Source organism: Typopeltis vanoorti, chromosome 23, assembly GCF_054136105.1.
Source record: "Typopeltis vanoorti isolate ZY-2024b chromosome 23, IOZ_Tvanoo_1.0, whole genome shotgun sequence".
Taxonomy (NCBI): domain Eukaryota; kingdom Metazoa; phylum Arthropoda; class Arachnida; order Uropygi; family Thelyphonidae; genus Typopeltis; species Typopeltis vanoorti.
Window position 1 is genome coordinate 23519949 of NC_143571.1, and position 27561 is coordinate 23547509.

A 27561-nucleotide genomic window follows, 5' to 3' on the forward strand; every position below is an offset into this window, starting at 1 on the left:
AAAAAAAAAAAGGAGTGATTTGCTACATGGTATGGAACCTAACTTATCGTTCGGGATATGCCTGTATAGTCCTATGTTCTATTTTGGCCACTTTCCCAATATGCCCTATGAATGTCAACTCCCTGTCCACCATCACACTAAAATCCCTAGCTCCATCAATTTACCGTAGCCTAAATCTGTCAAAATAGCACACTGACCGCACTGCAGTGCAGGGATAATCCATGGCATTTCGTAGTGGGTTCTGACTTTGACTTCTATATGACTGGCTCCATTACATTAATTAAGCATCGATGCTAATAAATTTGACTTTGAAACTTTTTTTTTTCTAAATGAAATATAATAATCAATATAGTTTCTTACCCTCAGAACGTTAGCACTTGTTTAGTTTCGTATTTGAAAAATGGGAAATATTTAAATAGAATCGTTTAAAAATTATCAGTACATTTGATATAAAGTGAAGAAGTTTTTTTTTTTTTTAAATTTTGAAATACTAAATTACAAGCGTTCGGCTTCTTACTAATATTTTTACTCCACCTTATCATTGGAGGTAATGAAGAGCTATGTTCCTTCCAAGTGATTAACGAGAGAACACCCATAGGAAGCATGTTTTTCCTGTCGGTTTTAGCATATAATGTGTATATAGAAGTACCTTAATCCGCTAACGTTGCATTTAAGTCGTACACCTATTCTGTGTAATTTAAAAATGTCTCGAAGCAACGAAACGAATAGTTATAGCCAAACTTACAAACTTGTTGTAGTTGGAGGCGGAGGTGTAGGGAAGAGTGCCCTCACTATACAGTTTATTCAGGTAGGAATGTCAGCTGATACGGAAATATTTAATGAACACTAATGGAAATACATATATCACAGACAGTTTTTTTTCTGTTATTGTCTGTAGGGCGTACCGAAATCATTACATGAGAACTGCAGATAAATCGGTGTTTGTTGATTTCGGTTTTGTCTGACAGTCCACACACACACGCATATATATATATATACACACACAAACACAGACACATATATACGGTATATTAAATTGACAAACTATATTTTGGTGCTAAATGTATGGGATTATTTTGCTAGAGCTATATGTTTTTGGGAATACCGTAACCAAGGTGTAATGGTATACGATTTTAGTATTATGAGTCAGCTATTCTCCCAGATGAGTCTTTGACTCCATGAGGTCTTGGGTAATAATAAAATCGCATGACTCATTACAAGAATCTGGCTCTAATTACTATTATGTGCCTGTCATTTCTTAATATGTTGTCATTTTTAACTGTCTTTGTGTTTATTATTCATCACCTTGTTTTATTGCACCTCTGCACACACACACACCCTATCCATACAAACACACATTTCCAGAGATGTATTTTTTTTATTCCATTATTTTACCCTGTGAATATTCTCTTCAGTAACTGTGTAACTTGTTCTGCCAAGATTTGAATGCATAGTATTACTACTTTCCCCTTTATTTATCAAGCTTTGTAATTCTTTTCTTCAGTTCTGTTTTCAGAGTTAATGTTCTCCAATGCAGTTTTAGTTTTAGTTTTCTCTTATCCAAACTTTTTCTAATTTCCTCATCAAAATCTAGGTGACCAAATCTTTCCGCATTGATCCAAAAACTGTTTGATTATGATCATACAGATGAACAATCATCTTGTCAGTTATCGTTGACTTTCTTCTTATTGCAATAATTCTCCGTGCTGTTTTAATAACCTTTACCATGTGACCCATATGCTTTTTATTTAGAGCAGTTAATAGTGACATTATTGTTTTTGTGCAGTTTCATATTGAACTTTGAATTTCCTTAAGTAGATGTTTTGCTTTAGCTTGGTTTTAGATAAAATCTTTATCTATATAGGAAATTAACACTATCAAAGAAAGAAAAAGAACTAAAGAAACCAGACTAATCTTTTCAATAATGGAAAAGGTATTACTTGAAGCTATTTGAGGGTTGATACTAAACTTTAAATTATTCACAAAGATATATATATATATATATATATATATATATATATATATATATATATATTTGGTGTTTTTCTTTAAGGAAGAAAATTATTCTCTTTATGGAAAGAGAATAACTTGGATAGCTGTAATAATTAAGTGATTGTAGTTTTACAAAAATAATTTTTCTGCATTCAGACAATGGTTGTGCTTCATGCATTAAATGACACAGATGTTCAGGAATTAAAGTTCTTAGGATGTCTTTTGGGTTAGTGTGTGTGTGTGTGTATATATGTTTTTGGTTGATATTTGCTTTAGATATATCAGCACTTGACGTTTAACTGTTGAAGACATTTTATAGAGCTCATAAGCTGAAAAATTAATGGTAATAGCAAAAGCTTAAATTTGACAACAACATGTTTTAATAAACATTTGCAAGACACTAGAAATTACAATAAAAAAAAAAAAAATCCAAAAATTTCACTCATTGACTAGATAAAAGCACTAACATTTTCACCTAACAAACTTTGAGGGAATCTCCGAGAAATTTGATTTAATTTATTGAGTCATCATTGTTTACAAATACTTGCTATTCTAAGTTTAATTACAGTAAATGAATAGTAATAGTTCAGCGTGCTGCTCATGTAATAAACTCGAGATGAGACTGAGCATGCATACATTTAAATTACATACATGAGAAGGGAATGAGGATGAATAGTCATTTGGTTAAATGGGGTAGTTGGCAAATACAACCTACACCAGTGAATTATGTTGGGGTGGAGGAGCAGTATTTTGAAGGAGATTGGTTGGTTGTTGGGATTTTCTCCTAAAGCAACTAAAGCTGTGAGGCCAGTATATTATGTAAATTGTGTGTTCTTTTTGGTGATATGCTTGTTTTGTGCTTGTCTTGTGCTTGTGAAATTAAAAACCTTGCCCCCTCCGTATGCTTAAAGGAGATGGCAGAGAACTCATGAAGAGACAAATGAGAATTTGGTGTGAAGCAAAAGATATGGACTTTAACCAGAGGAGATAGAATTAGGTATATTGTATTATTGGAAGTTCACTCCAGGAGATAGGTGATCAAGAGATTATAGTGGATTCTCTAACTAAATTAAATAACAGCTGTAAGAAATATGGCATGAAAATCAGCAATAAAAAGACCAAAATTATGAAAATCTGTCATGTTGTACCATCATTTTATTTGTAATGTGGGCACTGGAAGTTAAAGAGGCAGTGAAGGAAAAGAAGAAAGCATATTGAAAGTTCCTGGGAAATAAGTAAGCTTGTGCTCTTAGAGAATACAGAGACAAATGTAAGAAAGCTAAACACTGTAAAACTCATCATCATCATCATCAAATTCCTGCCATGTACCCTCAAGGGGTGTACAGGATATGATAGTACTATATGAAAAAAATTACATCATTATTAATTTCCTATCTACAATTTTCCTCCAAATCAGTCTGTTACTTGTCAACACTCCAATATTATCAGAACTTATATTTCTATCGTCTAAAGCACTTTGTACCGTATCAATCCACTTATATCTTGGTCTTCCTCTCGGTCGTTTTCCTGCCAACCTGGCTGAGAACACTTGTTTTACTAATCTTTCCTCGCCCGTTCTGTTTAAGTGACCATACCACCTAAGATTAGCTCTGCTAACGCATTCCTGGATGCTGACAATGTCAAGTTCTTTCCTAATATCCTCGTTTTTAATACGATACTGCCATTGATGCCATCTGTTCACGCCTATAATCTTTCTCAGGACTCTCATATCTGAAGTCTCTAGTCTTTGGTCAAGTGTTTTACTTCTGACCCAGCTCTCAGATCCATAAGTTAAAACTGATTTGAACATTGTCTTGTATACAGCTAATTTAGTGTTCCGACTAATTTCTCTCTTATTCCATATGAATTTCTTCAATTGACTTCCCACCATACCAGCTTTGCTGATTCTGTTGTCTATTTCTATATTTAATTTACCATCTTCAGTAAAAATCGTGCCTAAATAGCTGAAATGTTTTACTTGTTCCACAGGTTCTCCATTCACAACACAGTTGACATTTTCAATGATTCTGCCTATTTTCATTGTCTTTGTCTTTTTATTGCTTACCTTCATACCATATCTATTACAAGAGCTATTCAATTTAGTCAGAGAATCTTGCAGACTTGTAGCGGATTTATTTAGAAGTATAACATCATCCGCATAAAGCAAAGAGCTGACATTAACATCTCCAATTTTGATATCATGTTTAATACCACTTTCCTTCATAATGTGATCCATATAGATAATGAATAACAGAGAGGAAAATGTACATCCTTGTCTCACACCAGATTTAACATTAAACCATCTTCCTGTACTTCCTTCAATTCTAACTGCTGACTTACAACTCAAATAAAGACTAAGTATTGCTTGATATAATGTCCCATTGACACCATATAACTGCAGCGTATTGAATAGCTTCTCTCTTGGCACCTTGTCATATGCCTTTTCCAGATCGACAAAACTTAAATACAGATCTTTGTTATATTCCCATGCTTTCTCGACTGTTTGTCGTAAAGTGAAGATCTGATCCTGACAGCCTCTATTTGGCCTGAATCCAGCTTGTTCTTCACCAAGCTTTTCTTCCACAATTCTTCTCAACCGTTTCTCAAGTATACTTGCATAGATCTTGCCAGGAACACTCAGTAGGGAAATACCTCTGTAATTCTCACATGCAGTTTTATTTCCCTTTTTATATATGGGTACTATGAGAGCTCTACTCCAATCATCGGGAATTCGTCCCTCTGACCAGGCTTTCTGAACTATGCAGTGCAGCCACTGTAAGACTCTTATACCACCATACTTCAGCATTTCTGGTCGAATATCATCTACTCCTGCTGCCTTTCCACATTTCAAGCCTTTGATGGCTTTTTCTACTTCAAGTATGGATATGTATTCCTGACTGCATGCCTGGTCAGTGTTTTTTTACCACTGTGCTGTCATCACTGCTTGTTTCATTTAGCAGTTTTTCAAAGTAATTACTCCATACTTCAAGGATATCTTTTTCTCCCGTTTTCATGTCACCTTTATCATCTCTAACTCCTTTTACAGCACTCTTTCCTCCATTCTTAAGCTTCTTCAACAACCTCCAGAATATTTTGCCACCTTCTTGATATTTGTTTTCTATATTCTTGCCAAAGTCCTCCCATGACTTTTGTTTAGCTAGTTTTACACAGTGTTTAGCATTCTTGCATTTGTCTCTATATTCTCTAAGAGCACAAGCTGACTTATTTGAGAGGAACTTTTGGTATGCTTTCTTCTTTTCCTTCACTGCCTTTTTAACCTCCTGTGTCCACCAGGGAGTTCTGATTTTTTTATCCTTACAAACAACCTCACCACATGCCTCTCTGGCAGAATCAATCAATGTTTTCTTCAGAGTTTGCTACTGAATCTCCAAGGTTTGATTCCTGTTCTCAAACTCTTTCATTTTCCCTTCAATAATCTTTGTGTATTTTAGTCTACAGCTCACATCTGAGAGCTGCTCAACTTTTATTCGCTTTAAAACTTTCTTACATGTTATTCTTTTCAATATGAAATTCAATTTTATCCTGCTCAAGACTAAATAGTGATCACTTCCGATTTCAAATCCTCTGTACACTCTGGTGTCCTGCACCAGGGAGAAAACATCACTATCAACAATAACATAGTCAATGAGACTTTTCTTATTCCTAGCCTCTTCTCTCCATGTGAATTTGTGCACATTTTTATGTTGGAACATGGTGTTAGTAATAACCAGTCCATGTCCTGAGCAGAAATCCAACAGATATTTGCCATTATTATTAGCTATGCGCTTTTCTCCAAATTTTCCCAAAATATTTTTGTATGTCTCGCAATCATTTCCTACTCTGCTATTTAGATCCCCAACAAGGACCAACTTTTCATTTTTCATTGTGTCAGTTGCTTTTTCTAAAGCCTCAAAAAATTCCTCCACTTCTACCTTAGTAGAACCTTCTGTGGGACCATAGGCACAAATAAGTCTCATTGTCCAGTTCTCCATTCTCATATTTGCCCACATTACTCTACTTGAGACTGACTGCCATTCAAGAAGATTAGCCTCGTATTTTGTGTTGAATACTATGGCTACTCCTTCTTTTCCTTGATTGTCATTGCCTGAATATAACATTTTGTATTTATTGCTCAGAAAGATCTCACCAGTTTTGGTCATTTTTGTTTCAGTCACCCCTATTATGTCGATCTGGTACTTATCTAATTCCTCAGCTAGCTCCATTTCTTTGCCATTCAGGCTTCTTACGTTGATAGTACCGATCTTTAACTCTGGTGATGTTGAGTTGGGGTTTATATTTATTTTATATTCACTGTAAAACTAGCTAAACAAAAGTCATGGGAAGACTTTGGCAAGAACATAGAAAATAAATATCAGGAAGGTGGCAAAATATTCTGGAGGCTGTTGAAAGAGCTCAGAAATGGAGAAAAGAGTACTGTAAAAGGAATTAGAAATGATAAAGGTCACATGAAAACTGGAGAAAAATATATCCTTTATGTATGGAGCAATTACTTTGAAAAATTGCTAAATGAAACAAGCAGTGATATTCATGCTTGATATAGAAAAAGCCATCAAAACCCTGAAATGTGGAAAGGCAGCAGGAGTAGATGATATTCGACCAGAAATGCTTTAAGTATGGAGGTATAAAGTCTTGCAGTGGCTGCACTGCACAGTTCAGAAGGCCTGGACAGAGTGATGAATTTCAGATGATTGGAGTGGTGCTCTCATAGTACCCATATATAAAAAAGGGAAATAAAACTGAATCTGAGAATTACAGAGGCTGAGTGTTCCTGGTAAGATTTATGCAAGTGTACTTGAGAAATGGTTGAGAAGAATTGTAGAAGAGAAGCTTGGTGAAGAACAAGCTGGATTCAGGCCAAATAGAGGCTGTCACGATCAGATTTTCATTTTATGACGAATAGTTGAGAAATCATGGGAATATAGCAAAGATCTGTATTTAAGTTTTGTAGACCTGAAAAAGTTTATGACAAGGTGCCAAGAGAAAAGCTCTTCAAAACGCTACAGTTATATGGTGTCAGTGGAGCATTATATCAAACAATACTTAGTCTTTATTTGAGTTGTAACTCAGCAGTTAGAATTGAAGTAAGTACAGGAAAATGGTTTTATGTTAAATCTGGTGTCAGACAAGGATGTACTATCCCCTCTGTTATTTATTATCCATATGGATCACAGTATGAGGGAAAGTGGTATTAAACCTAACATCAAAATGGGAGATGTTAATCTCACCTCTTTACTTTATGCAGATGATGTTATATTTCTAAATATATCCATTATAAGTCTGCAAGGTTCCCTGACTAAATTAAATACATTGCAATAGATTTGGTATGAAGGTCAGCAATAATAAGACATTGAAAATAGGCAGAAGTATTGAAAATATCAACTAGATTGTGAATGGAGAAGCTATAGAACAAGTAAAACATTTCAGCTACTTAGGCATAATTTTTAGTGAAGATGATAAATTAAATATGGAAATAGACAACAGAATCAACAAAACTGGTATGTTAGGAGGTCAACTGAATAAAGTTATATGGAATAAGAAAGAAATTAATCAAACACTAAATTATTTATATACAAGGCAGTGTTCAAACAAATTTTAACTTGTGGATCTGAGAGCTTTGTTAGAAATAAAACACTTGACCAAAGACAAGAGACCACAGATATGAGATCCTGAGAAAGATTAGAAGTGTGAACTGATGGTATCAGTGACAATATCATGTTATAAACGAGAATATTAGGAAAGAACTTAACATTGTTAGCAGAGCTAATCTCAGGTGGTATGGTCATTTAAACAGAATGGGAAAGGAAAGGTTAGCAAAACAAGTGTTCTGTGCAAGGTTGGCAGGAAAATGACCCAGAGGACAACCAAGATATAGGTGGATTGATACAGTAAAATTGCCTTAGAAGACAGAAATATAAGATCTGATAATGTTGGAGTCTTGACAGATAACAGATAAATTTGGAGGAAAATTGTTTATATGAAGTTAGTAATAATATCCTGCACACCCTTTTAGGGTACATGTCAGGAATTTGATGATGATGAAGAACTATGAAAATAAGCAAGGGCATAAAAAACTTCAGCTCCATTTTGAATGGAGAACCTATAGAACAAGTAAAATGTTTCAGCTATTTGGCACAGTTTTTAGTGAAGATGGCAGGTTAAATCTGGAAATAGACAACAGAATAAACAAAGCTGGTATGGTGGCAGCTGAATAAATGAATAAATTTATATGGAATAAGAGAGAAATTAGCCAAAAAAACCAAACTAGCGCTATACAAGATGGTGTTCAAACCAGTTTAGGTTATATATCTGAGTGTTGCGTTAGAAATAAAGCACTTCATCCAAAGACTAGAGACCACAGACACGAGAGCTCTGAGAAGAATTAGGGGAGTGAACTGATGGCATCAGTGGCAGATTCATATTAAAAATGAAGATATTAGAAAGGAACTTGACATTATTAGCATTCAAGAATGTGTCAGCAGAGCTAATCTAAGGTCATATGGCCACTTAAATAGAATGGGTGAGGAAAGATTAGCAAAACAGGTGTTTGATGCCAAGATGGCATGAAAAAGACCCAGAGGAAGGCTAAGGTCTGGGTGAATTGATTTAGTTAGAAATGCCTTAGAAGGACGAAATGGTAGATATCACAATATTGGAGTTCTTACAAGTAATATAGACTGATTTGGAGGAAGACTGTTGATAGGAGGTTAATAATAATGTAAATTTAATTATGTTGTGTTATAGTAACCCTTGAACATCCCTTAGGGGTACATATCAGGAGATTGATAATGATAACAAATTAATCAGTGCAGCAATTTCATTTCTGGGTGTATAACAAGTTCTACTGATACCACTTCTTAGATGTCTCCTTCATGTCAGTCATTCCTCTCTCATTACCATTCCACAAATGCTCCACCTATATCCTAGGCCATCTAATTCCTTTCTTGTCTACTCTCACATTCACTTCCTCTTCCAGCATTGACCTTTCTCATCCTGTCCATCCTGATGTCCCATTTACTTATTTTGCACTCCTTTTCTCATTTTCACTAATGTTATCTACTTTTTCATTCATAAGCATGCCTTCCATCCTTCCTTCCTTGGCTCTTCTATATCATTTCTTATTTGCCCAGATCCATTCTCTGCAATCATTACTCCCCCTTCCAGTAGCAGCCTCTCCACAAGACTCCCAAAACCATTTGAATGCAGTCCACTCCTACAAAGTTTCATTCATCTCTCAAACTCATCCCACACATTCACAAACTGCACTCCTTTCACTTTTCTAACACGCTAACATACATTCATGATGTTTACTCTCCACTCAAACTCATCACTGTCATACCTGAGCAGCCCACCAACTACCTTTCCTACCATGCTGTTATCTTTTATCCTCCTCTGATAACCATTCATACGGTCTCCTTATTTCGACCCAAATCTCTTGTTCTTACTACCACTACCAGTTCTTTTGCTTGCTCACTCCTCACATCCAACACCTCAATCACTCTACTCATTCCACCTCTCAGAAAACAAACCTTGTGCATTCACCATACTCCTGATTGTCGAATCTCCATACAATGCCATGTGCGAGCCATTCATTATCTCTTTCATATGGCCATAATTCTTTCTACTCTTTTTCACTCTTCCTTACAGATCTACAATTCTCTTCATATGCTTCATTGTTTTTGCTAATTTCTTTCAAATATTGCATCACGTTTTTGGTGTCATTCCTTGGACATGCTTTTTTGCCATCAGCCCTGCTTATTATTTACATTAATTTGATTCTGTTTTCACCATCAGCCTCTGTCACTTTTATATCACCAGTGACATTAATTTCTTCACTATCAATTTTGCATGCTTTCTTGACATAATTTTTTAAACTTTATATATGGCATTGATAGAAAGGAAAAGAAAACAAGAAATACAAGCAAACTGCATGTATTTCTTATTTCCATTTTCACATCACTTCTTACTTCTAAGAGCAACTGATTTTATGCAATTTGTAATACATAAAATTTATTAATTCAAAAATATTTCAGCATAGTCTTTTAAAACATAAATTCTGAAATACAGTGAATTGTTATTATTATTTTTTAAGCATATATTGTCTGTAACGAATATGACCATGTTGCCACCAATTGGTGAGAGTGATCATGTGGTCTTGACCTGGAAGGTGGCCAAATGTGTGGAATTTTCAGTTAAGACTGGGTATATGTGGAATTACTGGGCTGGCAAGTGTGACAAGCTTAGAAGATTGCTTGGATTGGTGCCATGGCATGTAACACTCCAAGGGCTGGATGTTGATAGTGTGTATAAAGTGGTAAAGGAGTGTTTGAGGAAGGTAATGGCAGACTGCATACCTAGAGTCAGGAGGGTAAATCAAGTGGAAGTTAAATGGATGCATATCATCATCAAGCTGGAGCTGCAAAAAAAAATAAACAATTGTGCAGGGAATTTAGGAGAAAGGTGACCTGCAGGCATATGAACAGTACAAGGCACAGGCCAGAAGGGTAACTAGGATAACAAAAGGTAAGAAGGATAACAAATGCATATGGCAGAATGATTTTAAGGAATGCTGATGGTAGGGAGGTAACTGAATCAGTTGAAATAGTAGAATTACTAAGTGAACACTTTACAAGAGTATATCATCCAGGTGGTGGTATTGCAGGAATGAAAGAACTGAAATGCTTATATGGGAACTGAGGTAAATGAAATGGAGATGCATAGCATATTACAGAACCTCAGTGTGAATACAGCTGTGGGATTAGATGGTATACCAGCTTGAGTTTTATGTGAAACGGCGAGAGAATTGTCAGTGCCCTTGACCATATTGTTTAATCTAAATCTCAGCTCTGGGTTAGTCCCAAGGAAGTGAAAGAGGGGAAAATAGTTCCATTGCATAAAGGAGCTCCAAAACTGATATAGAAAATTACCAATCGATCAGCATATCAGGAGTTGTTCAAGCATTGGAGAAGTTGTTCAAGAGCAAAATACAGGAATGCATAGATGGAAATGGGATACTGTATGGGGGACAGCATGGTTTTGTGAAGGGTAGGTCATGCCTCAGTAACTTACTCATGTTTTATAATACTGAGTTGGATAAAGGTAATGGGTTTGCAATGATACTACTGGATTTGCAAAGGCCTTTGACAGGATACCACATGGGATTCTGATCAGTAAACTGCAGCACATGGGGATGCATATAAGGTTGGTGAGATGGATAGGAGGGTGGTTGAAGGAGAGATATCAGATAGTAGTTTATTCAGGAGTACAGTCGAAAAGAAGGACTGTGACTAGTGGCATACCCCAGGGTTCTTTTCTTGGACCGCTACTGTTTAATTTGTTCATCAACGATATAGGAAATGTGAGGAACTGTTCAGTTATTTGCTGATGATGCAAAATTGGATAGAGCAATATTTAACACAGATAATGTCCAAATTTTGCAGGATGATTTGGATAGATTGACAGACTGGGAAAAGGAGAATGGATGTCAGTTTAATGTGGCAAAGTATAAAGTTAGGCATTTTAGGGTGAAAAGATTACCAGCTTATACCACATTGGTGGAACTGTACTCCAGGAAATGGACGAAATAGTCTAAGGACTCCTTGGAGTTGCCCATAATAATAATTTTTATTATTGCCAAATACAGAACTTAGGCTTAATGGCAAGCGGTTAATTCCGTTTACTTCTTGAAGCATAGGACTGTAATGAATTTTTCTTCTCACTATGTTAGTTATTGTTTTGAATTATTGAATCAGTTAGAGCAGATGTTTGAATTAGAATGGAAATAAGAAAGAAGAGTTGAAAATGTTATTCCTGAACTCTATAGAGTCATAAAACTCATCATATTAGGTCCATCTTAAACACAGTCTCATATCACTCCTTAAATTTCTCCAGTGTTGGTGCTTTCACTATCCTTTCAGGCAGTAGCTTCCATGCTCTTACCACTCTCCACACAAACTTCCAGATATGGTCCCTTGTCCTTGTTACTTTTGCCTCATCTATCATATCAAAATCTTCCTTCTCCTCCAAAATTTCCCTCTCACCAATACTTTGCATCCAATTATGGCCTTCAAAATTTCAGAACTTTATACTTTGCAACATTGAACTGACATTTCCTTATACTTGCCCATTCATACAATCTATTTAAGTCTTTAAATATCTTTTAACAGCTTAAATGACTCAATCATAATCCTCTCTTTGTCTTCTATCCACCAACCTCTAAAGTTTGCATGCCTTCACCCTGTCCTCATAATGAATTATACAGTTCTGATTTCTTATTATCACCAGATCTCCACAAAGTCAAAAGACTTATTGCATGAGCTATGCAGTTGCATTCAAAGCTAATCAAACTATATCTTAAACTCATTCAATGTATTCGTATTCCCCACACTCTCAGGCAATGCATTCCACTCAACAGTCACTCTCCACACGAAGAACCTGCTGATTATGCCTTTGCTCACACCCTCTTTATACAGTTTCCAGCAATGGCCCCTGTTCTACCCCTCCTTCACACTTCTTCCATTCTGTGAAAAATTTCTTCCACAATACCCTTTACTTAGTATCTCAACCATATCTCCTCTCCTACTCATGAGGCCTTGCAAATTACATTCCCTCAGTCTGTCTTCGTATTCCACATCTCCTGAAGATCAGATACCACTTTAATCAGTCTTCTCTCGATCCTCTCCAATATATCTTCATCACTTTGAAAGCTAGGGGACCAAATTTTCCCCACAAACACCCATACGAGGTCTGATCAAAGCCTTATACATGGAACTATAACCTCTCTATTTCCACATGTTAAGATCCTCTGTGCCATTGCCATAATCTGATTTGATAACTTCACAACTTTTGCAATGTGACTTCTGAATTTCGGATCCTTATCTGCCACCACTTCAAAGCCTTGTCTCCTTGACCTCCTCCTCCAAAATTTTCCCCCTCATCAATGCTTTACATCCTATTGTTGCCTACCAAATTTTAGAACTTCACACTTTGCAATATTGAACTGACATTTCTGTATACTTGCCCACTCATGTAATCTATTCAAATCCTTTAAAGCTTGGAAAAGAACAAGCTGGGTTCAGGCCAAACAGAGGTTGTAAGGATCAGATTTTCACTTTAATGCTCAGCCCATGTCGTTGTTTTCGATCAACGTAAACCATTTCGGTGTTACTTTTCTGTCCAGGGCTCGTTAAATGACGTTTTTATTGAATAATTAAGCTGCCGTTCACAGAGCACATTGTTAATACATTCCAAAATATGGTACAATCAATAACAATAGCAAAAAGAATTTAAATAATTATTTAAACAAATAAGCGTTGGAAAAGTGCAAAAAAGACTGAAAAATTTTAAAAATTCATATCTTCGCTTATAATAGACCAAACCCTTGTTTTTTTTTTTTTTTAGTTTTGTAGGTAAATGTATGTACATTAATGCAAAATGAATGACAAAATTGTATCTTTAAATTACAATAATTATTTTTGCAATTGAAAGTTGCTAATTTTACAGCAATTGTAAAAAGGTAAAAAAATGGTATAAATGCGTGATTTTTTGTTTACATGATTTATTTAATAAAAATATCATCATCATCATCAAATTCCTGACATGTACCGTCAAGGGGTGTACATTTAATAAAAATATTCATTCAAAATGTATCATTTACGTTCCTTGCAACAGATCGAATGTTTTGATTAGTATGCAAAACAATGATGTTCAAAATGTCGTCCGTTATAAGCAAACTCCATGCGTCTAATGGACAATGAATATTTAACACATCTAATGGAGACGGAAAATGCATTCGATGATCGATGACCACTTGTTTCTGAAGCATTTGAAGATCACTTGTGACCATTTCTACCTCGAATATAAGGTCTTTGTCCCACAGTTGGAGTAACTGGCTGCTCGAAGCTCTCTTCGTCGTCTTCGTCGGTGGAAAAATTATTGCCGCCTTCTTCTGTTTATAAGTGTTCATCTTCTTCTTCGGATGCCTCGATCTGGACATAATTAATAGGCTCACGCCCGTGGAGAGAATAAACAATCTCATTTGAATTGTGAAGAGCCATTTTTGGAGCTAAAAATTGCGAAAAATGAGCATTTCTCAAGAACTATTTTTTTTGGCTGCAATTGTAAAAATTTTTATTAACACTTACCTCACCTTTAGTAATTTTTGCACAAAAATATCACCAGACACAGTAAAAAAATGAAAAAGAGCACAAACTCAATATTTCATTTGACACCCGTTGCTCATGTCGGTGGGACTTTTTTTGTCCTTCAGCAACTTTGAAGCCTCTTTACACATGAAAGGACAAACCGAAACTAACGGACTGCCAGCCTACATTGTAGTGCTCGGCCTAAATTTTTTTTTACCACTATCACAGAGTGCTACCTGTCCCATCGTAAAAGATATTACAACCAATAGTTTTCAGCTGGACGAAAAAGTCCCACCAACATGGGCTGAGGATTAAGACCAATAGTTGAGAAATCATGGAACTATAACACGGATTTGTATTTAAGTTTTGTAGATTTGAACAAGGTATGTGACAAAGTGTCAAGAGAAAAGCTGTTCAAAACCATTGTTATATGTTGTAAATGTGACATTGTATCAAGCAATATTTGATCTATATTTGAGTTGTAAGAGCAGCAGTTAGAATTGAAGCAAGTACAGAAGATGGTTTGATGTTAAATCAGGCATGAGACAAAGTTATACATTATCTCCACTGTTATTCATTATCTATATGGATCACATTATAAAGAAAAGTGGTATTAAACCTGATATCAGAATTGGAGATGTTAATCTCAGCTCTTTACTTTATGCAGATGATGTCCTTCTAAATAAATTCAGTACAAGTCTGCAGGATTCTCTGACCTAAACTGAATAACTGCTGTAATAAATTTGATATGAAATCAGCAATAAAAAAAATGATGAAAATAGGAACATTGAAAACATTAACTGCATCATGAATGGAGAACTTATACAACAAGCAAAATCTTTCAGCTATTTAGGCACAATTTTTAGTGAAGATGGCAAATTAAATTGTAAATAGACAGCAGAATTAGTGAAGCTGGTATGGTAGGAAGTCAACTGAATAAATTTATATAGAATAAGAGAGAGAGAGTGAGATTAGTTCATTAGTTCATTTTTGACATAATTCATTATGTCAAAAAGCAATCTCTACAAATATGAGAGATCTGAGAAAGGTTAGGGGAATGAACAGATAGCATCAGTGGCAATATCATATTAAAAATAAAACTATTAGGAAGAACTCGATGTTAGCATTCAGGAACGTTTTAGCAGAACTAATTTTAGGGTGTATGGTAACTTTAATAGGATGGAAGAAGGAAGGTTAGCAAAACAAGTATTCTTTGCCAGGATGATAAGACATCTAGCTTACTTAATTCCTTATATACCTCTCGCTCGCTTATCAGTAAGTCTTCTCTTCTTTTGTTCTTTACACTTGAGCTTCTGATTTCGCACTGAGAATGAAACACCCAGATGAATTGCTCACTAAATATCTTCACTGTCTCCTCTGCAACCGTTACCAACTTCTCACTTTCATCCATTAACATGATCTTGCTATAATCATTCTTCTTTTTACTCGCTACACATCGAAAAAATTTCCTAGGCATAGAGCAGGGGTCGCCAAACTTTTTTTGACCGTCGACCCCTTCAAGAGTTTCTTGACTTTTTATCGACCCCCTCTATTTTACTATTAGGTAATTATAATAGGACAAGCAAAAAAAAGACACTTATGTGAGTTTTTAAATTGTTTATTTTATAGTTACAGTGTTTATTGAATGTATAATATTGTATATATTATTATAGAAATATACTTTTATTAATACAGACCAGTATTTTACAAATGAACATTTATTAAAACCTACCAGTTTCGTCAGCAAACTGTCTGGCTTTTTCAAGGTATTACGGAGATATGAAAGTAAATGCAAATTAAAAGGAACATAAAAAACGTTGTAAACCAAACTAGTATCTATGGTTACACGTTTCGCGTGACAAAGATGGCTTATTGTTCTTATTCATTATCACGCATGCGTGTTTGTTGTAGACTTGTAATGTGATTACTGGCTAGCTGTAGTTCAGATTGATTGAGAGAGAGGATCAAGTTTTTCCACGAACTGTTGAGAATTATACCCTGATTTCTGTTGAGGTTTCCACCGGTTATTAGTACTATTGTGGCTTCCTTAAATACACGATGCCTGTAGTCATCATCGAGATATGGCATGGAGCTGTTTTGCCAATCTATCGTGTGGTTAGACGTGCAGAAATGATGTGCTAAGCCGGAAGAAATGCTTCTGTTGTGGTTTACATCACCAACATGTTCTTTTTGTCTAATTTCTAAACTTCGTGAAGTTTGTCCAATGTAGGCAAGACCACAGGAGCAGGGAATGTAATATACTCCTGGATATTTGTAGAACGGAACTTTATCTTTTGGAGATCCTAAAACTTGTCTGATCTTGGTGGTTGGTTTGAAGACCACTCTGATGTTGTTGGCTCTTAGTATTCTTGCTATTTGATAAGAAATTGACTTGATGAAAGGTATCACTACAGTAGAAACGTGCTGACAGTGGGATTCTTCTTGTCTGGGGTTGTCATTGTATAGATATTTTTTGATGATGTTTTGAGGGTATCCATTTTGTGATAATGTGTTGGCTATTAGTGAGAGTTCATTTTGTGTATCCTCCTCCTCTGATATAAACTTTTTGGCTCTATGTTTCAACATGTGGATAATACTCAGTTTGTGTGACTTGTGATGGTTTGAAGTATAGTGAAGATATCTTCCAGTATCTGTGGGCTTTCTGTAAATTGATAATTTGACACTGTTAGGTTGTTTTTTTATCAAAATATCTAAAAAATGCAGTTGGTTGTTGTTTTCTACTTCCAGAGTGAATTTTATCTTGCTATGTATTGAGTTGATTTTATTCACAAACGATTTAAGGTTGTCTAAGCTGTCTTGCCATATGATGAATATATCATCCACATATCTCCACCATGTAGATGGTTTCGGAGAGATTGCAGAGAGAATTTCTTTTTCAAGTTTTTCCATGAAAAGGTCTGCACAAGATGGTGATAGTGGGCTTCCCATTGCTAGGCCTTCTAATTGTTGGTATATGGTGTTGTTAACTTTGAAGAAATTAGATTGAAGGCAGTGTCTAAACATCTGTGTCTAGAGGAAAGAGGTCTTGGATGATGTTTATTACCTCTTCTACTGGAACTTTGGTGAAAAGGGATACAACATCTAGGCTGGCTAGCATGTCAGTTGGTGCAATCGTAATGGCTTGGAGTTTATTTACAAAATGTTGACTATTCTTGATATAGGATTCTGATGATCGTATTTTATTATTTAATAAGTTTGCAAGATGTTTTGCCAAAAAGTAGGTTGGTGATGATCTGCCATCAACTATTGGACGGAGAGGTATATCCTGTTTATGTATTTTAGGTGTTCCATATAGTCTTGGGGTGATAGGAGGTGAGGATTTTAGTGTTCTCTTCACTTCTTCTGGCCAATTGTTACAATTTCTGATTAGTTGGTTTGTTTCATTATGATTTTTAATTGTGGAGTCTCTGTCTAGGATTTTATAAGTTGAGGTGTCTGATAGTAATACGTTTAACTTATCATAATAATCTTTAGAGTTGAGGATAACTGTAGAATTTCCTTTATCAGCTTTTGTAATAATGATATCTTTATTTTTCTTCAAGTTGAGAATTGCCTTTCTTTCATAAGGAGACGTGTTGAGAACAGGTTGTTTTGCTTTGGCTAGGATTATTGTACTTTTGAATCTAATAGTGTCTGCAACGTTTTTTGGTAGTGGATATAGGCCTTTTTCAATTCCACACATAAAATCCATTTTAGGAATGTTTTTGGGTGTAATCGCGAAATTAAAACCTTTTTTTAGAATATCAGATTCATTTCTTGTGAGGTTATGATTTGACAAATTGAAAATCACTTTGTCATCCGGGAAGTTGTTTTGTGTCCGATATTTTTTCTTGTAAAGTTCGTTGAATTTCCTAATTTGTTTATCCTTATAAAGTTTGAAAGTTTTTTCGTAATTGCGTTGTATCATTTGGTCTAGTTGATTCCATATGGTGTATTCTACGTTGTTGGAAATTTCATCAAATAACTTGCGGCAATTACTATCACTTTTATTAAGTTCGTATCTCGTGTGTTGTATCCTTTCTCTAACAAGCGCTAATGAAGTGCGTAGATAAATTTTTTTAGCTGATATAGAGTTGATATGACCTCTGATTATAAGGAACTTAGGAATTATGGAGAATTCCCTGCAACGTTTAAGGAACGTTAAGTGGTTCAAAAGTTTGGCTTTTCTGCATTTTTCTCTTTCCATACACCGAACTTTATGTTTCATTAAACTATTCAAGGTATACATTTTTGGTCGTTTTTATAGATAGAAATATACTTTTATTAATACAGACCAGTATTTTACAAATAAACATTTATTAAAACCTACCAGTTTCGCCAGCAAACTGTCTGGCTTTTTCAAGGTATTACGGAGATATGAAAGTAAATGCAAATTAAAAGGAACATAAAAAACGTTGTAAACCAAACTAGTATCTATGGTTACACGTTTCGCGTGACAAAGATGGCTTATTGTTCTTATTCATTATCACGCATGCGTGTTTGTTGTAGACTTGTAATGTGATTACTGGCTAGCTGTAGTTCAGATTGATTGAGAGAGAGGATCAAGTTTTTCCACGAACTGTTGAGAATTATACTCTGATTTCTGTTGAGGTTTCCGCCGGTTATTAGTACTATTGTGGCTTCCTTAAATACACGATGCCTGTAGTCGTCATCGAGATATGGCATGGAGCTGTTTTCACTATACTTCAAACCATCACAAGTCACACAAACTGAGTATTATCCACATGTTGAAACATAGAGCCAAAAAGTTTATATCAGAGGAGGAGGATACACAAAATGAACTCTCACTAATAGCCAACACATTATCACAAAATGGATACCCTCAAAACATCATCAAAAAATATCTATACAATGACAACCCCAGACAAGAAGAATCCCACTGTCAGCACGTTTCTACTGTAGTGATACCTTTCATCAAGTCAATTTCTTATCAAATAGCAAGAATACTAAGAGCCAACAACATCAGAGTGGTCTTCAAACCAACCACCAAGATCAGACAAGTTTTAGGATCTCCAAAAGATAAAGTTCCGTTCTACAAATATCCAGGAGTATATTACATTCCCTGCTCCTGTGGTCTTGCCTACATTGGACAAACTTCACGAAGTTTAGAAATTAGACAAAAAGAACATGTTGGTGATGTAAACCACAACAGAAGCATTTCTTCCGGCTTAGCACATCATTTCTGCACGTCTAACCACACGATAGATTGGCAAAACAGCTCCATGCCATATCTCGATGATGACCACAGGCATCGTGTATTTAAGGAAGCCACAATAGTACTAATAACCGGCAGAAACCTCAACAGAAATCAGGGTATAATTCTCAACAGTTCGTGGAAAAACTTGATCCTCTCTCTCTCAATCAATCTGAACTACAGCTAGCCAGTAATCACATTACAAGTCTACAACAAACACGCATGCGTGATAATGAATAAGAACAATAAGCCATCTTTGTCACGCGAAACGTGTAACCATAGATACTAGTTTGGTTTACAACGTTTTTTATGTTCCTTTTAATTTGCATTTACTTTCACATCTCCGTAATACCTTGAAAAAGTCAGTTTGCTGGCGAAACTGGTAGGTTTTAATAAATGTTTATTTGTAAAATACTGGTCTGTATTAATAAAAGTATATTTCTATCTATAAAAACGACCAAAAATGTATACCTTGTATATATCATTATATTGACTTAAAGTCAAAGGAATACGTTTTTGTTTTTGATGTCCTTCTTAACATTACATATTTGATAGGAGGGATAAATAATATATAAAATATAAAATTTAATTTAGAAAACAAAATAATAATACAATATTTCTTATGTATATGAAAATAAGACTTTTATTAACTTAGTATATAATTTACTAACGTTGTCCATGTGAAGGGTGTGCTTCGTGACTCTTGACAAGATTAGCAATGTTGGCTTTCTTAATGAAGCAATAAACCCAAGTTTCAAATATTCTAGTGAATATTGTCTGCATTTCTTTTTTGAATCTGAAGCTGCCATTGTGGTTACAGGGGTTGTAACAAAATAATTAAAATTGAAGTCAGTAAGCAAAAGTAATGTCTAAATAATATACCTACTCACGTATTTCTATAGGATGTACAAAACTACCAGCTCTGCTCAACTCTTCAACATTAGTTCGTGAATGAATAATGATTGAATTATAATATGTATGTTGATGAATTTTAGAACATTAACGCTCACTTGTTTGTCGATGCGCAAAAATGAGACTGGGATCAAATACGTCTAAGTATAAGTAAATAAGCAACCGAGCACATGTTGCAATCTCGCTCCCGCTGCACCGGCTGGGTGGGAACCACTGACATCCATTTATTGGTAAATACATCATTTTGGCCTCCATAACTATTTTCATGACCTTGCTCCATCTTATAGGTCTTATTCATGTCACTGTTCCCATGATTCACTCTTAATTGCGTTGTCATTCAGGATGGAGGTAATCCAAGTTAACGGAATTAAATATTATCCGCACAATGATGTCTTATATTTTTCTTTCGACTCCTAACAATGTCATATCGACCCCTGGGAGTCGATATCGACCGTTTTGGCGACCACTGGCATAGAGAAACCTATTTCTCTATGCCAGTGGTTTTGTCTGATTTGCTAATTTCTCTCTTACTGTATCTTTGCTGTCCTTACCAACAGAGTCACCTACTTGCCCTGCACATCATTCTCTTCATGCAACTTATATAAATCTGGTCCATATAAATATGGGAGCAATATTCCATGGATGGGCTGATTTGGGCTTTGTATAGAGTTAACAGCTGTGAAGGTGTTAACCATATACACCAAGTTTTTTGGCAGCTGCAGAAGCTGTAGTTGAAATATGATGCCAGAAAAGATTGGAGGTGCAAGTCAATCCAAGAATAAAAATTTGATTGTGTTTTGATATTTCAGTATTACTGAGGGTAAGTGGAAGGGATGTGAGCTCTTTCTTGCAAGAGATTAGACAGAACTGAATTTTGGTGAATTGAAGTTTATAAGGTTGTCCTTTAGATCTGAGTTCAGGTCCCTAGATCTTGAGGATACTAATATTTGAGCATTAACAGATTTGTCTAATGAAAAGGAGGAATGGAGTGTACTGTCACCAGTAAAGCTATGGATATGATTGGAAGTCTATGAAAGCAGGTCGTGTATATACAAAAGGAAGAGAGTGGGTGAAATAACAGAACCCTGGGATACTGCTGCATTGGTGGGAAAATCTGAGCAGAGTAAACTGTCTACCATGACATGTAATGAGTGATCAGTGAGAAAGCTGGCAATCCAGTTGCAGAGTGGGGAAGGAGGTAGACCATAGGATGGCTGTTTGATGAGTAGCCCCCTGTGCCAAACCTGGTCAAATATCTTTGAAATGTCGAGGACAGCCACATGAGTTTATCCAAATCTCTCTATGGCTTGAATCAGTAGGCGTGGTGATGAAAGCAAGATGATCAGCTGTAGATCATGAGTGGCAGAATCCATACTGCTGGTCACTGATTAGTTGGTAAGTCTCTAGATGGTTCAATAGTTGGTTATTGATGACTTTCTACATAATTTTTGAGAGAACAGAAGTGAGAGCAATTGGACAGTAGTTCATTTGTTGATTTTTATGACCTTACTCTGGGATGGGCTGGATGTGGACCTATTTCCATGTTATTGGGTAGATGCCAGTTGAATAGGATAGATTGAAGAGACAATACAGAATAGGTGTTAGTTCTCGGGCACAATTTTTTAAAACAATAGGTGGGATACCATCAGGACCAGATGCCTTGTTTGTGTTCAGGTTGTAAGGATTCTTCAGATTTCTTTTTTGTTGGAAGACTATGGGAGACATGAAGGGTACTGTTTTTGTAGAGTGGAGTGAACTTTGTCCAGGTCATCAATGCAGGAATTGGAAGAGAAGATTGATCCAAGTAAGATGGCCATGTCTTTTGGTGATGTGACTACAGTACCATATGGATGTGAGAGTGGTAGAAACATGGGTAGGCAGAAGTTGTGCCCAATGGCTTGGCAAAGGACCAGAAGGAGTGACTGCCATTTAGGCAGGAGGTGAGTTTGCAGCATTTGGCCGTTTCAAAGTCTGACTTAGACTTGGTGATGATTCTTTTACAACTGTTGCAAGCTGCAGAGTGGGCAGCTGGAGTTTTGGTCTTGAACCAATTATGGCATGCAGATGTTTTTTTTTTTTTCTTTTACAGCATTGGCACACATTTTTGAGAACCAATGGATTGTGGCTGAGAGTTTGGACTGGAATAGGGGTTGAGAGCCTTCATTCCTGTAAGGATGATTTCTGTTATTCAGTCTCAGCAGGTGGTTGGATCAGAAGAACTGAAGCAATAATTAGACCATGGGAACGAGGAATAAAAGTCATGGAGGTCCTCCCATTTAGCACCCTTGTAGTGCCAAAGGACACGAGACAGTGAACTGGTGGGTGTAGGCTGTTTTGCAGCAAAAGAGACATGTATGAGATTGTGATCCTAGTTTCCAAGAGGAGAACCAACAACCACAGTATACCTGGAAGGTGAGCTTGTTAGGAATAGGTCAGGTGTGTTGGCAGATTGGAGGGGGATTGTCTGGTATTCTGATTGGAAGATTGAAGTTCTTAAATGTCAGAGTGGCTGACGAAGTTTGGAAAGCGATATAGGGAGCATATGAAAAGAACAGGTAGATTTGGTTGATAAAATTTTATGCCAAAGCAGATCAAATAGTGGGGATCCAAAAATTTGCAGTCTCTCGCATGGTATATCAGTTCTTGCAAATGCACAAGTGCCAACCTTGTGGCATAAAGAGCTGTGAAATGTGTGGTTTGGGCTGATTACACAGCTCTTTATGCCACAACGTTTGCACTTGTGTATTAGCAAGAACTGATATACCATGTGGCATAAAGAGCTGTGTAATGTGTGGTTTGGGCTGATTATTACCATCATTCATCTTGTACTGCCTTCAAAGTGCCTTTTTCCACATTTCATGTTTATTTTCCTCATTCATCCATTTGACACTTACTTTATTCAACCTTTTGACCTTCAGAATACATTCACAAGTTGATGCTGTAAATATCTCTTTGTCATTTTCAATGCAGCATTTATTTCTTTCCTACTTGACTCTTCATTCTGTGTTGTAGCTCCAAACTGTCTCCTAAGCTTCTCATAATCACCGGCCTTATGATTCCATGTATATCCTTTCCTCACAGAAGTCATCATGTGGGTAGCTAACTGAGGTGATCACTTCATGATAACTCTCACCAACTGTGGAAAATGCAAAATCCCACTCACAATCACATCCTCTGATGAAATGATTAGATCTAAGACTTTTGATCTTTATGCCCTCCTTTACATACTGCCTGAGATTGTCACTTAATAAATTCATTTTTGTTATTCTCAAATGCTATTTCTTCATTCCAGTCTGTGTTGCCGTAATTAAAATCACCCATTATGATTGCCATTCCCTTGTTCACTAACCCAAGTTGCTTATGTTTCTTCACCATCCTTTACACTTTTCTGGCTTATAGCAACATCTGACTAAGTTGGATGTTGCTAATACCACACTGCCTCAAACCATTACCACTATTTCTCTCTTGCATCTCTACCTTATGTGGACATAATTCTCGTGCTATCAACAGCAGCACTTGTCCTCCTTTCCTCCCCTCTTGTCCTTGTGAAAAACATTATATCTCTCCATTTTAGTATAAAAAAAAAGCAAGGATGTAACGTGTTATGTCTATGTACAAATGCCAGTTGAGAGTTTATTTTTCACTTGGTTAGACTATAATAAGTTTAGTTTAATCCTTTATCCAAGTGTGAGCAAACAAAGTTTGCACCTGAAAGTATCTTCAGGACTTGGATAAGGAAGTACAACACCAGGCAACTCATTACAAAGGTGGAGAAAGCTCTCATCACTCCTATCTCAGTATCTCCCATAATGCAAAGCACATCTCCTTGCGGATATGTGTAATGCTATGCATTAAGGCAAGGGTCACTACCCATACCCGTTTTCGACCTTTATTGAGGTCTCAACGAGACCTCAATAAAGGTCGAAACCAGTATGGTTTCGACCTTTGCAACAAGTTGCCTAGTGTTGTACTTCCTTACCCCAGTCCTGAAGATACTTTCAGGTGCAAATTTGCCCACACTTGGATAAAGGATTAAACTAAACTTATTAAAATGCCAAGAGTATTAGAAACAGTGGTTGAGTTTGTTGCTTTGGTTGCATTGTGCCCTAAAATTGTTGGCATTAGTGATATCTGGATCTCAGAATCAGATGTTGTAACTGGAATCGAGTGCATAGGATATAGTATTTTTATGAATGACAGAAGAGAATTGAGGGTTCTACTAATGATATTAAATGACTTGAGTCAAGTTAGGATAGAAACACATGAAAGCAATAATGGTAATTAATAATTTCCTATGTAGTAGCACTGAGTTTGAGGCTATCTGGTGTGAAGTAGAGGCTAACAGGATGAATTATATGATAGGGTGTTACTATACACCTGGTGATTCATAAGCTAGGGATGAGGAAATGCATCGTCATATTACCCAGATGATTACTAAATGGAATTATCTGAATGTTGATTGGGTATCAGAGAAAACTCATAGGAATGAAGGAGAATTTTATTTGCTGCCTGACAACCTTCTCATGTAGCATGTGAAAGAAGCAACTCGAGGACAAAGAGTGTTAGATTTGGTCATAGCATCATAAGGGGGTCTTAGTTAAGGACTTGACTATTTTCCCACCAATTATATATTTGGTTTAATCCTTTATCCAAGTGTAAGCAAACAGAGTTTGCGTCTGAAGTATTTTCAGGACTGGGGCAACTTGTGGCAAAGGTGGTATAACTTCTCATCACTTGCCTTAGTATCCCATAATGCAAAGCACATCTCCTTGAAGACATGTATAATGCTATGCATTAAGGAAAGGGTCACTACTCAGACCAGTTTCGACCTTTATTGAGGTCTCATCAGTGAGAGCCAGACTCAGAGGTAGTGATACTAAGGTGGAAGGAATGGACAAGTCATATTTCCATATATCTGTTAACAAAAGGTGTCACACCTTATTATTAAAATTCTCTGGATTAGAGATAAGTTGATGGAAGTTTGTTCACTGGGCTAAGTTTTTTCACACTCCGCAAGGATGTGCTTTGCATTATGGAATACTAAGACAAGTGATGAGAAGTTATACCACCTTTGTCACGAGTTGCCCCAGTCCTGAAAATACTCCAGGTGCAAACTTTGTTTGCTTACATTTGGATAAAGGATTAAACCAAATATATAATTGGCAGCATAGTCAAGTGAAAAAACTTCCATCAACATATTTTCCCACCAGTTGGTTGATTGGTGACAGTGATCATGCCATAGTGACCTGAGAAATGGTCAACTATATGGATGTTCCATTCCGGACAGGCTATATACTGAACTACAAATCTTGAAATTATGAAAAACGCAGGAAAATGCTATCTTTGATTCCATGGTGTCAGTTGTTGAATGGGAAGGATATCAGCAGTGCATGGGAAGCTTTGAAAAGATGCTTAAATAATGTGGTATCTGAATGTATTCATAGAATTTGATGAACAGATGGAATGGATGTCTTATCTCATTAAACAAGCGATCTATAATAAGGTAATGTGGAGGAAATATTGTGAGAAAAAGAGCGAGAAGAGTTTTGAAATATATAAAGCTCAGGCCAGAAATGTTAAGAGTATGTACAGAAAGCTAAGTTGGAATATGAAAAGGAATTGATTGCACAGGCTAAAGGCAACCAAAAAGAATTTTATCATTATTCTGCAAGTATGAAAAAAGAATGACTGTGGAAGAATAACTTTTCTGAAAGCAGACAGTACACAGTATCAGAAGCAGATGAAGTAGTTTAAATAATGAGTGATCACTTTGTCAAGATCTATCAACCTGGTGTACATAATGCACAGTGCTACCACTGTATCAACTGTAAGGGAGTGCTCAGAGTTTCATCTCTGGCCATTCACTGTAAGACCAGTGAATGGCCAGAGAATAAACTAGTGACTTATTGCAAAGGACAGAAGGCAGACTACAAGATGGTAGCTTGATAAGGAGATCTCTTTGCCAGATGCAGTCATTTGCCTTGAAAATAACAAGAGCAACTATTTGTTTTTCCAGACCTTTTCCATAGGTGTAACAGGTTGGTTAGGAGATCTGCTGAAAAAGCTGTGGCACTAGACTGGTGGAAATCCATTGGTGCTCACTAATTAATTGGCAGACCTCCAGGTAGTCAAGAATATGGCTGTTAATGACATTTCTTTTCAAGAACATAGAGGTGAGGACAGTGAGATTGTAGATTGGTGGCTGACTTGGATCTCACTTTTTAGGGATATCAAAGTGACTGCCATTTGAGCAGGAGGTAGGTATTCTGTTTATGATATATGACATGAATTTTTTTGTAATCGTCACTCACTACAGTGGGTGACGATTACAAAAAAACACAAATTTTTGTATTCACACGCATTCTTGTCACTCACAAGCACAAAGATGCTTGTGAGTGACAAGAATGCAGTGGTTGACATAAGTCACTTTTGATATGCTGAATTTTAATATTTTTGGCATACTTGTTCGAGAACCAAAGCTTTAATAATTGTCCCTAAAAATACTTTATTCAACACAAAGAGAGCATTTAGGTTGATTAATGATCATCTCTCACCAGTTCACCCTATATCTCTCATTCAAACATTTAGTTTCTTGCATACAAATATTTCCATGTTCACAGTTGATGAGAATTGGTATTAATAATTTTCCTGCTCTCTTCTAAATTTCTTGAATTACATATAGAAGTTATTTAATGCATCGTCACAATTCATCTCCAAAATCATTTTGTCCTCTTGATTCCTTCCATTGGTGTCTTTTGAACTGTCTTCCCTCTTATGTATCTCCTAAAAAGTACTTTGCAAAGGTCTTCATATCCACCATTTCCAAGTTTCTTCTTTCTCCTCAGCTTTTTTGTTCATGTACTATAGTACTGTATTGCAGATTGAATAACCTCTTGCATATGGGATTACATAAACAGAATACTTTGGCACACTTGTGAAAGTGAATAGATACAAATAGATTTATGTAATAGATAAGAGTACAAAGTAGTATGTGGGATGAATCATGTCAATTTCTCTAAGGCATTTCAAGCATGTGTTAGACTGAAAGCAGTAGTCCACCTAGAGAAATGAAAACTATCAATTACAGAGATGAGGTTGAAGATTATTGTGGCAGGTGTGCTGTAGAAGAATGTATCAAATTGTAATATGAACTCTTTGTAAGAGGATACCATGTTAACAGTATGTTGGGAGGTGATTTTAATGATTAAAGGATCCAAAGATGTTATTAGAGTGCATAATCAGGAATTCTGATCAGCACTTGCATAATATTGTTGAGAACAC

General features: G+C 36.1%; 1 protein-coding gene across 1 annotated transcript in view; it reads left to right on the forward strand.

Annotated features, from left to right (window-relative positions):
* Window positions 1–568: 568 nt before the first annotated feature.
* Ras64B (ras-like protein 2) overlaps window positions 569–27561 on the forward strand; it is a 150300-nt gene continuing 123307 nt past the window's right edge. Inside the window, exon 1 of the mRNA XM_090412747.1 lies at window positions 569–808. Within this exon, the coding sequence (XP_090268873.1) occupies window positions 704–808 (105 nt within the window). The 5' untranslated portion in view covers window positions 569–703. The remainder of the gene's footprint in view (window positions 809–27561) is intronic.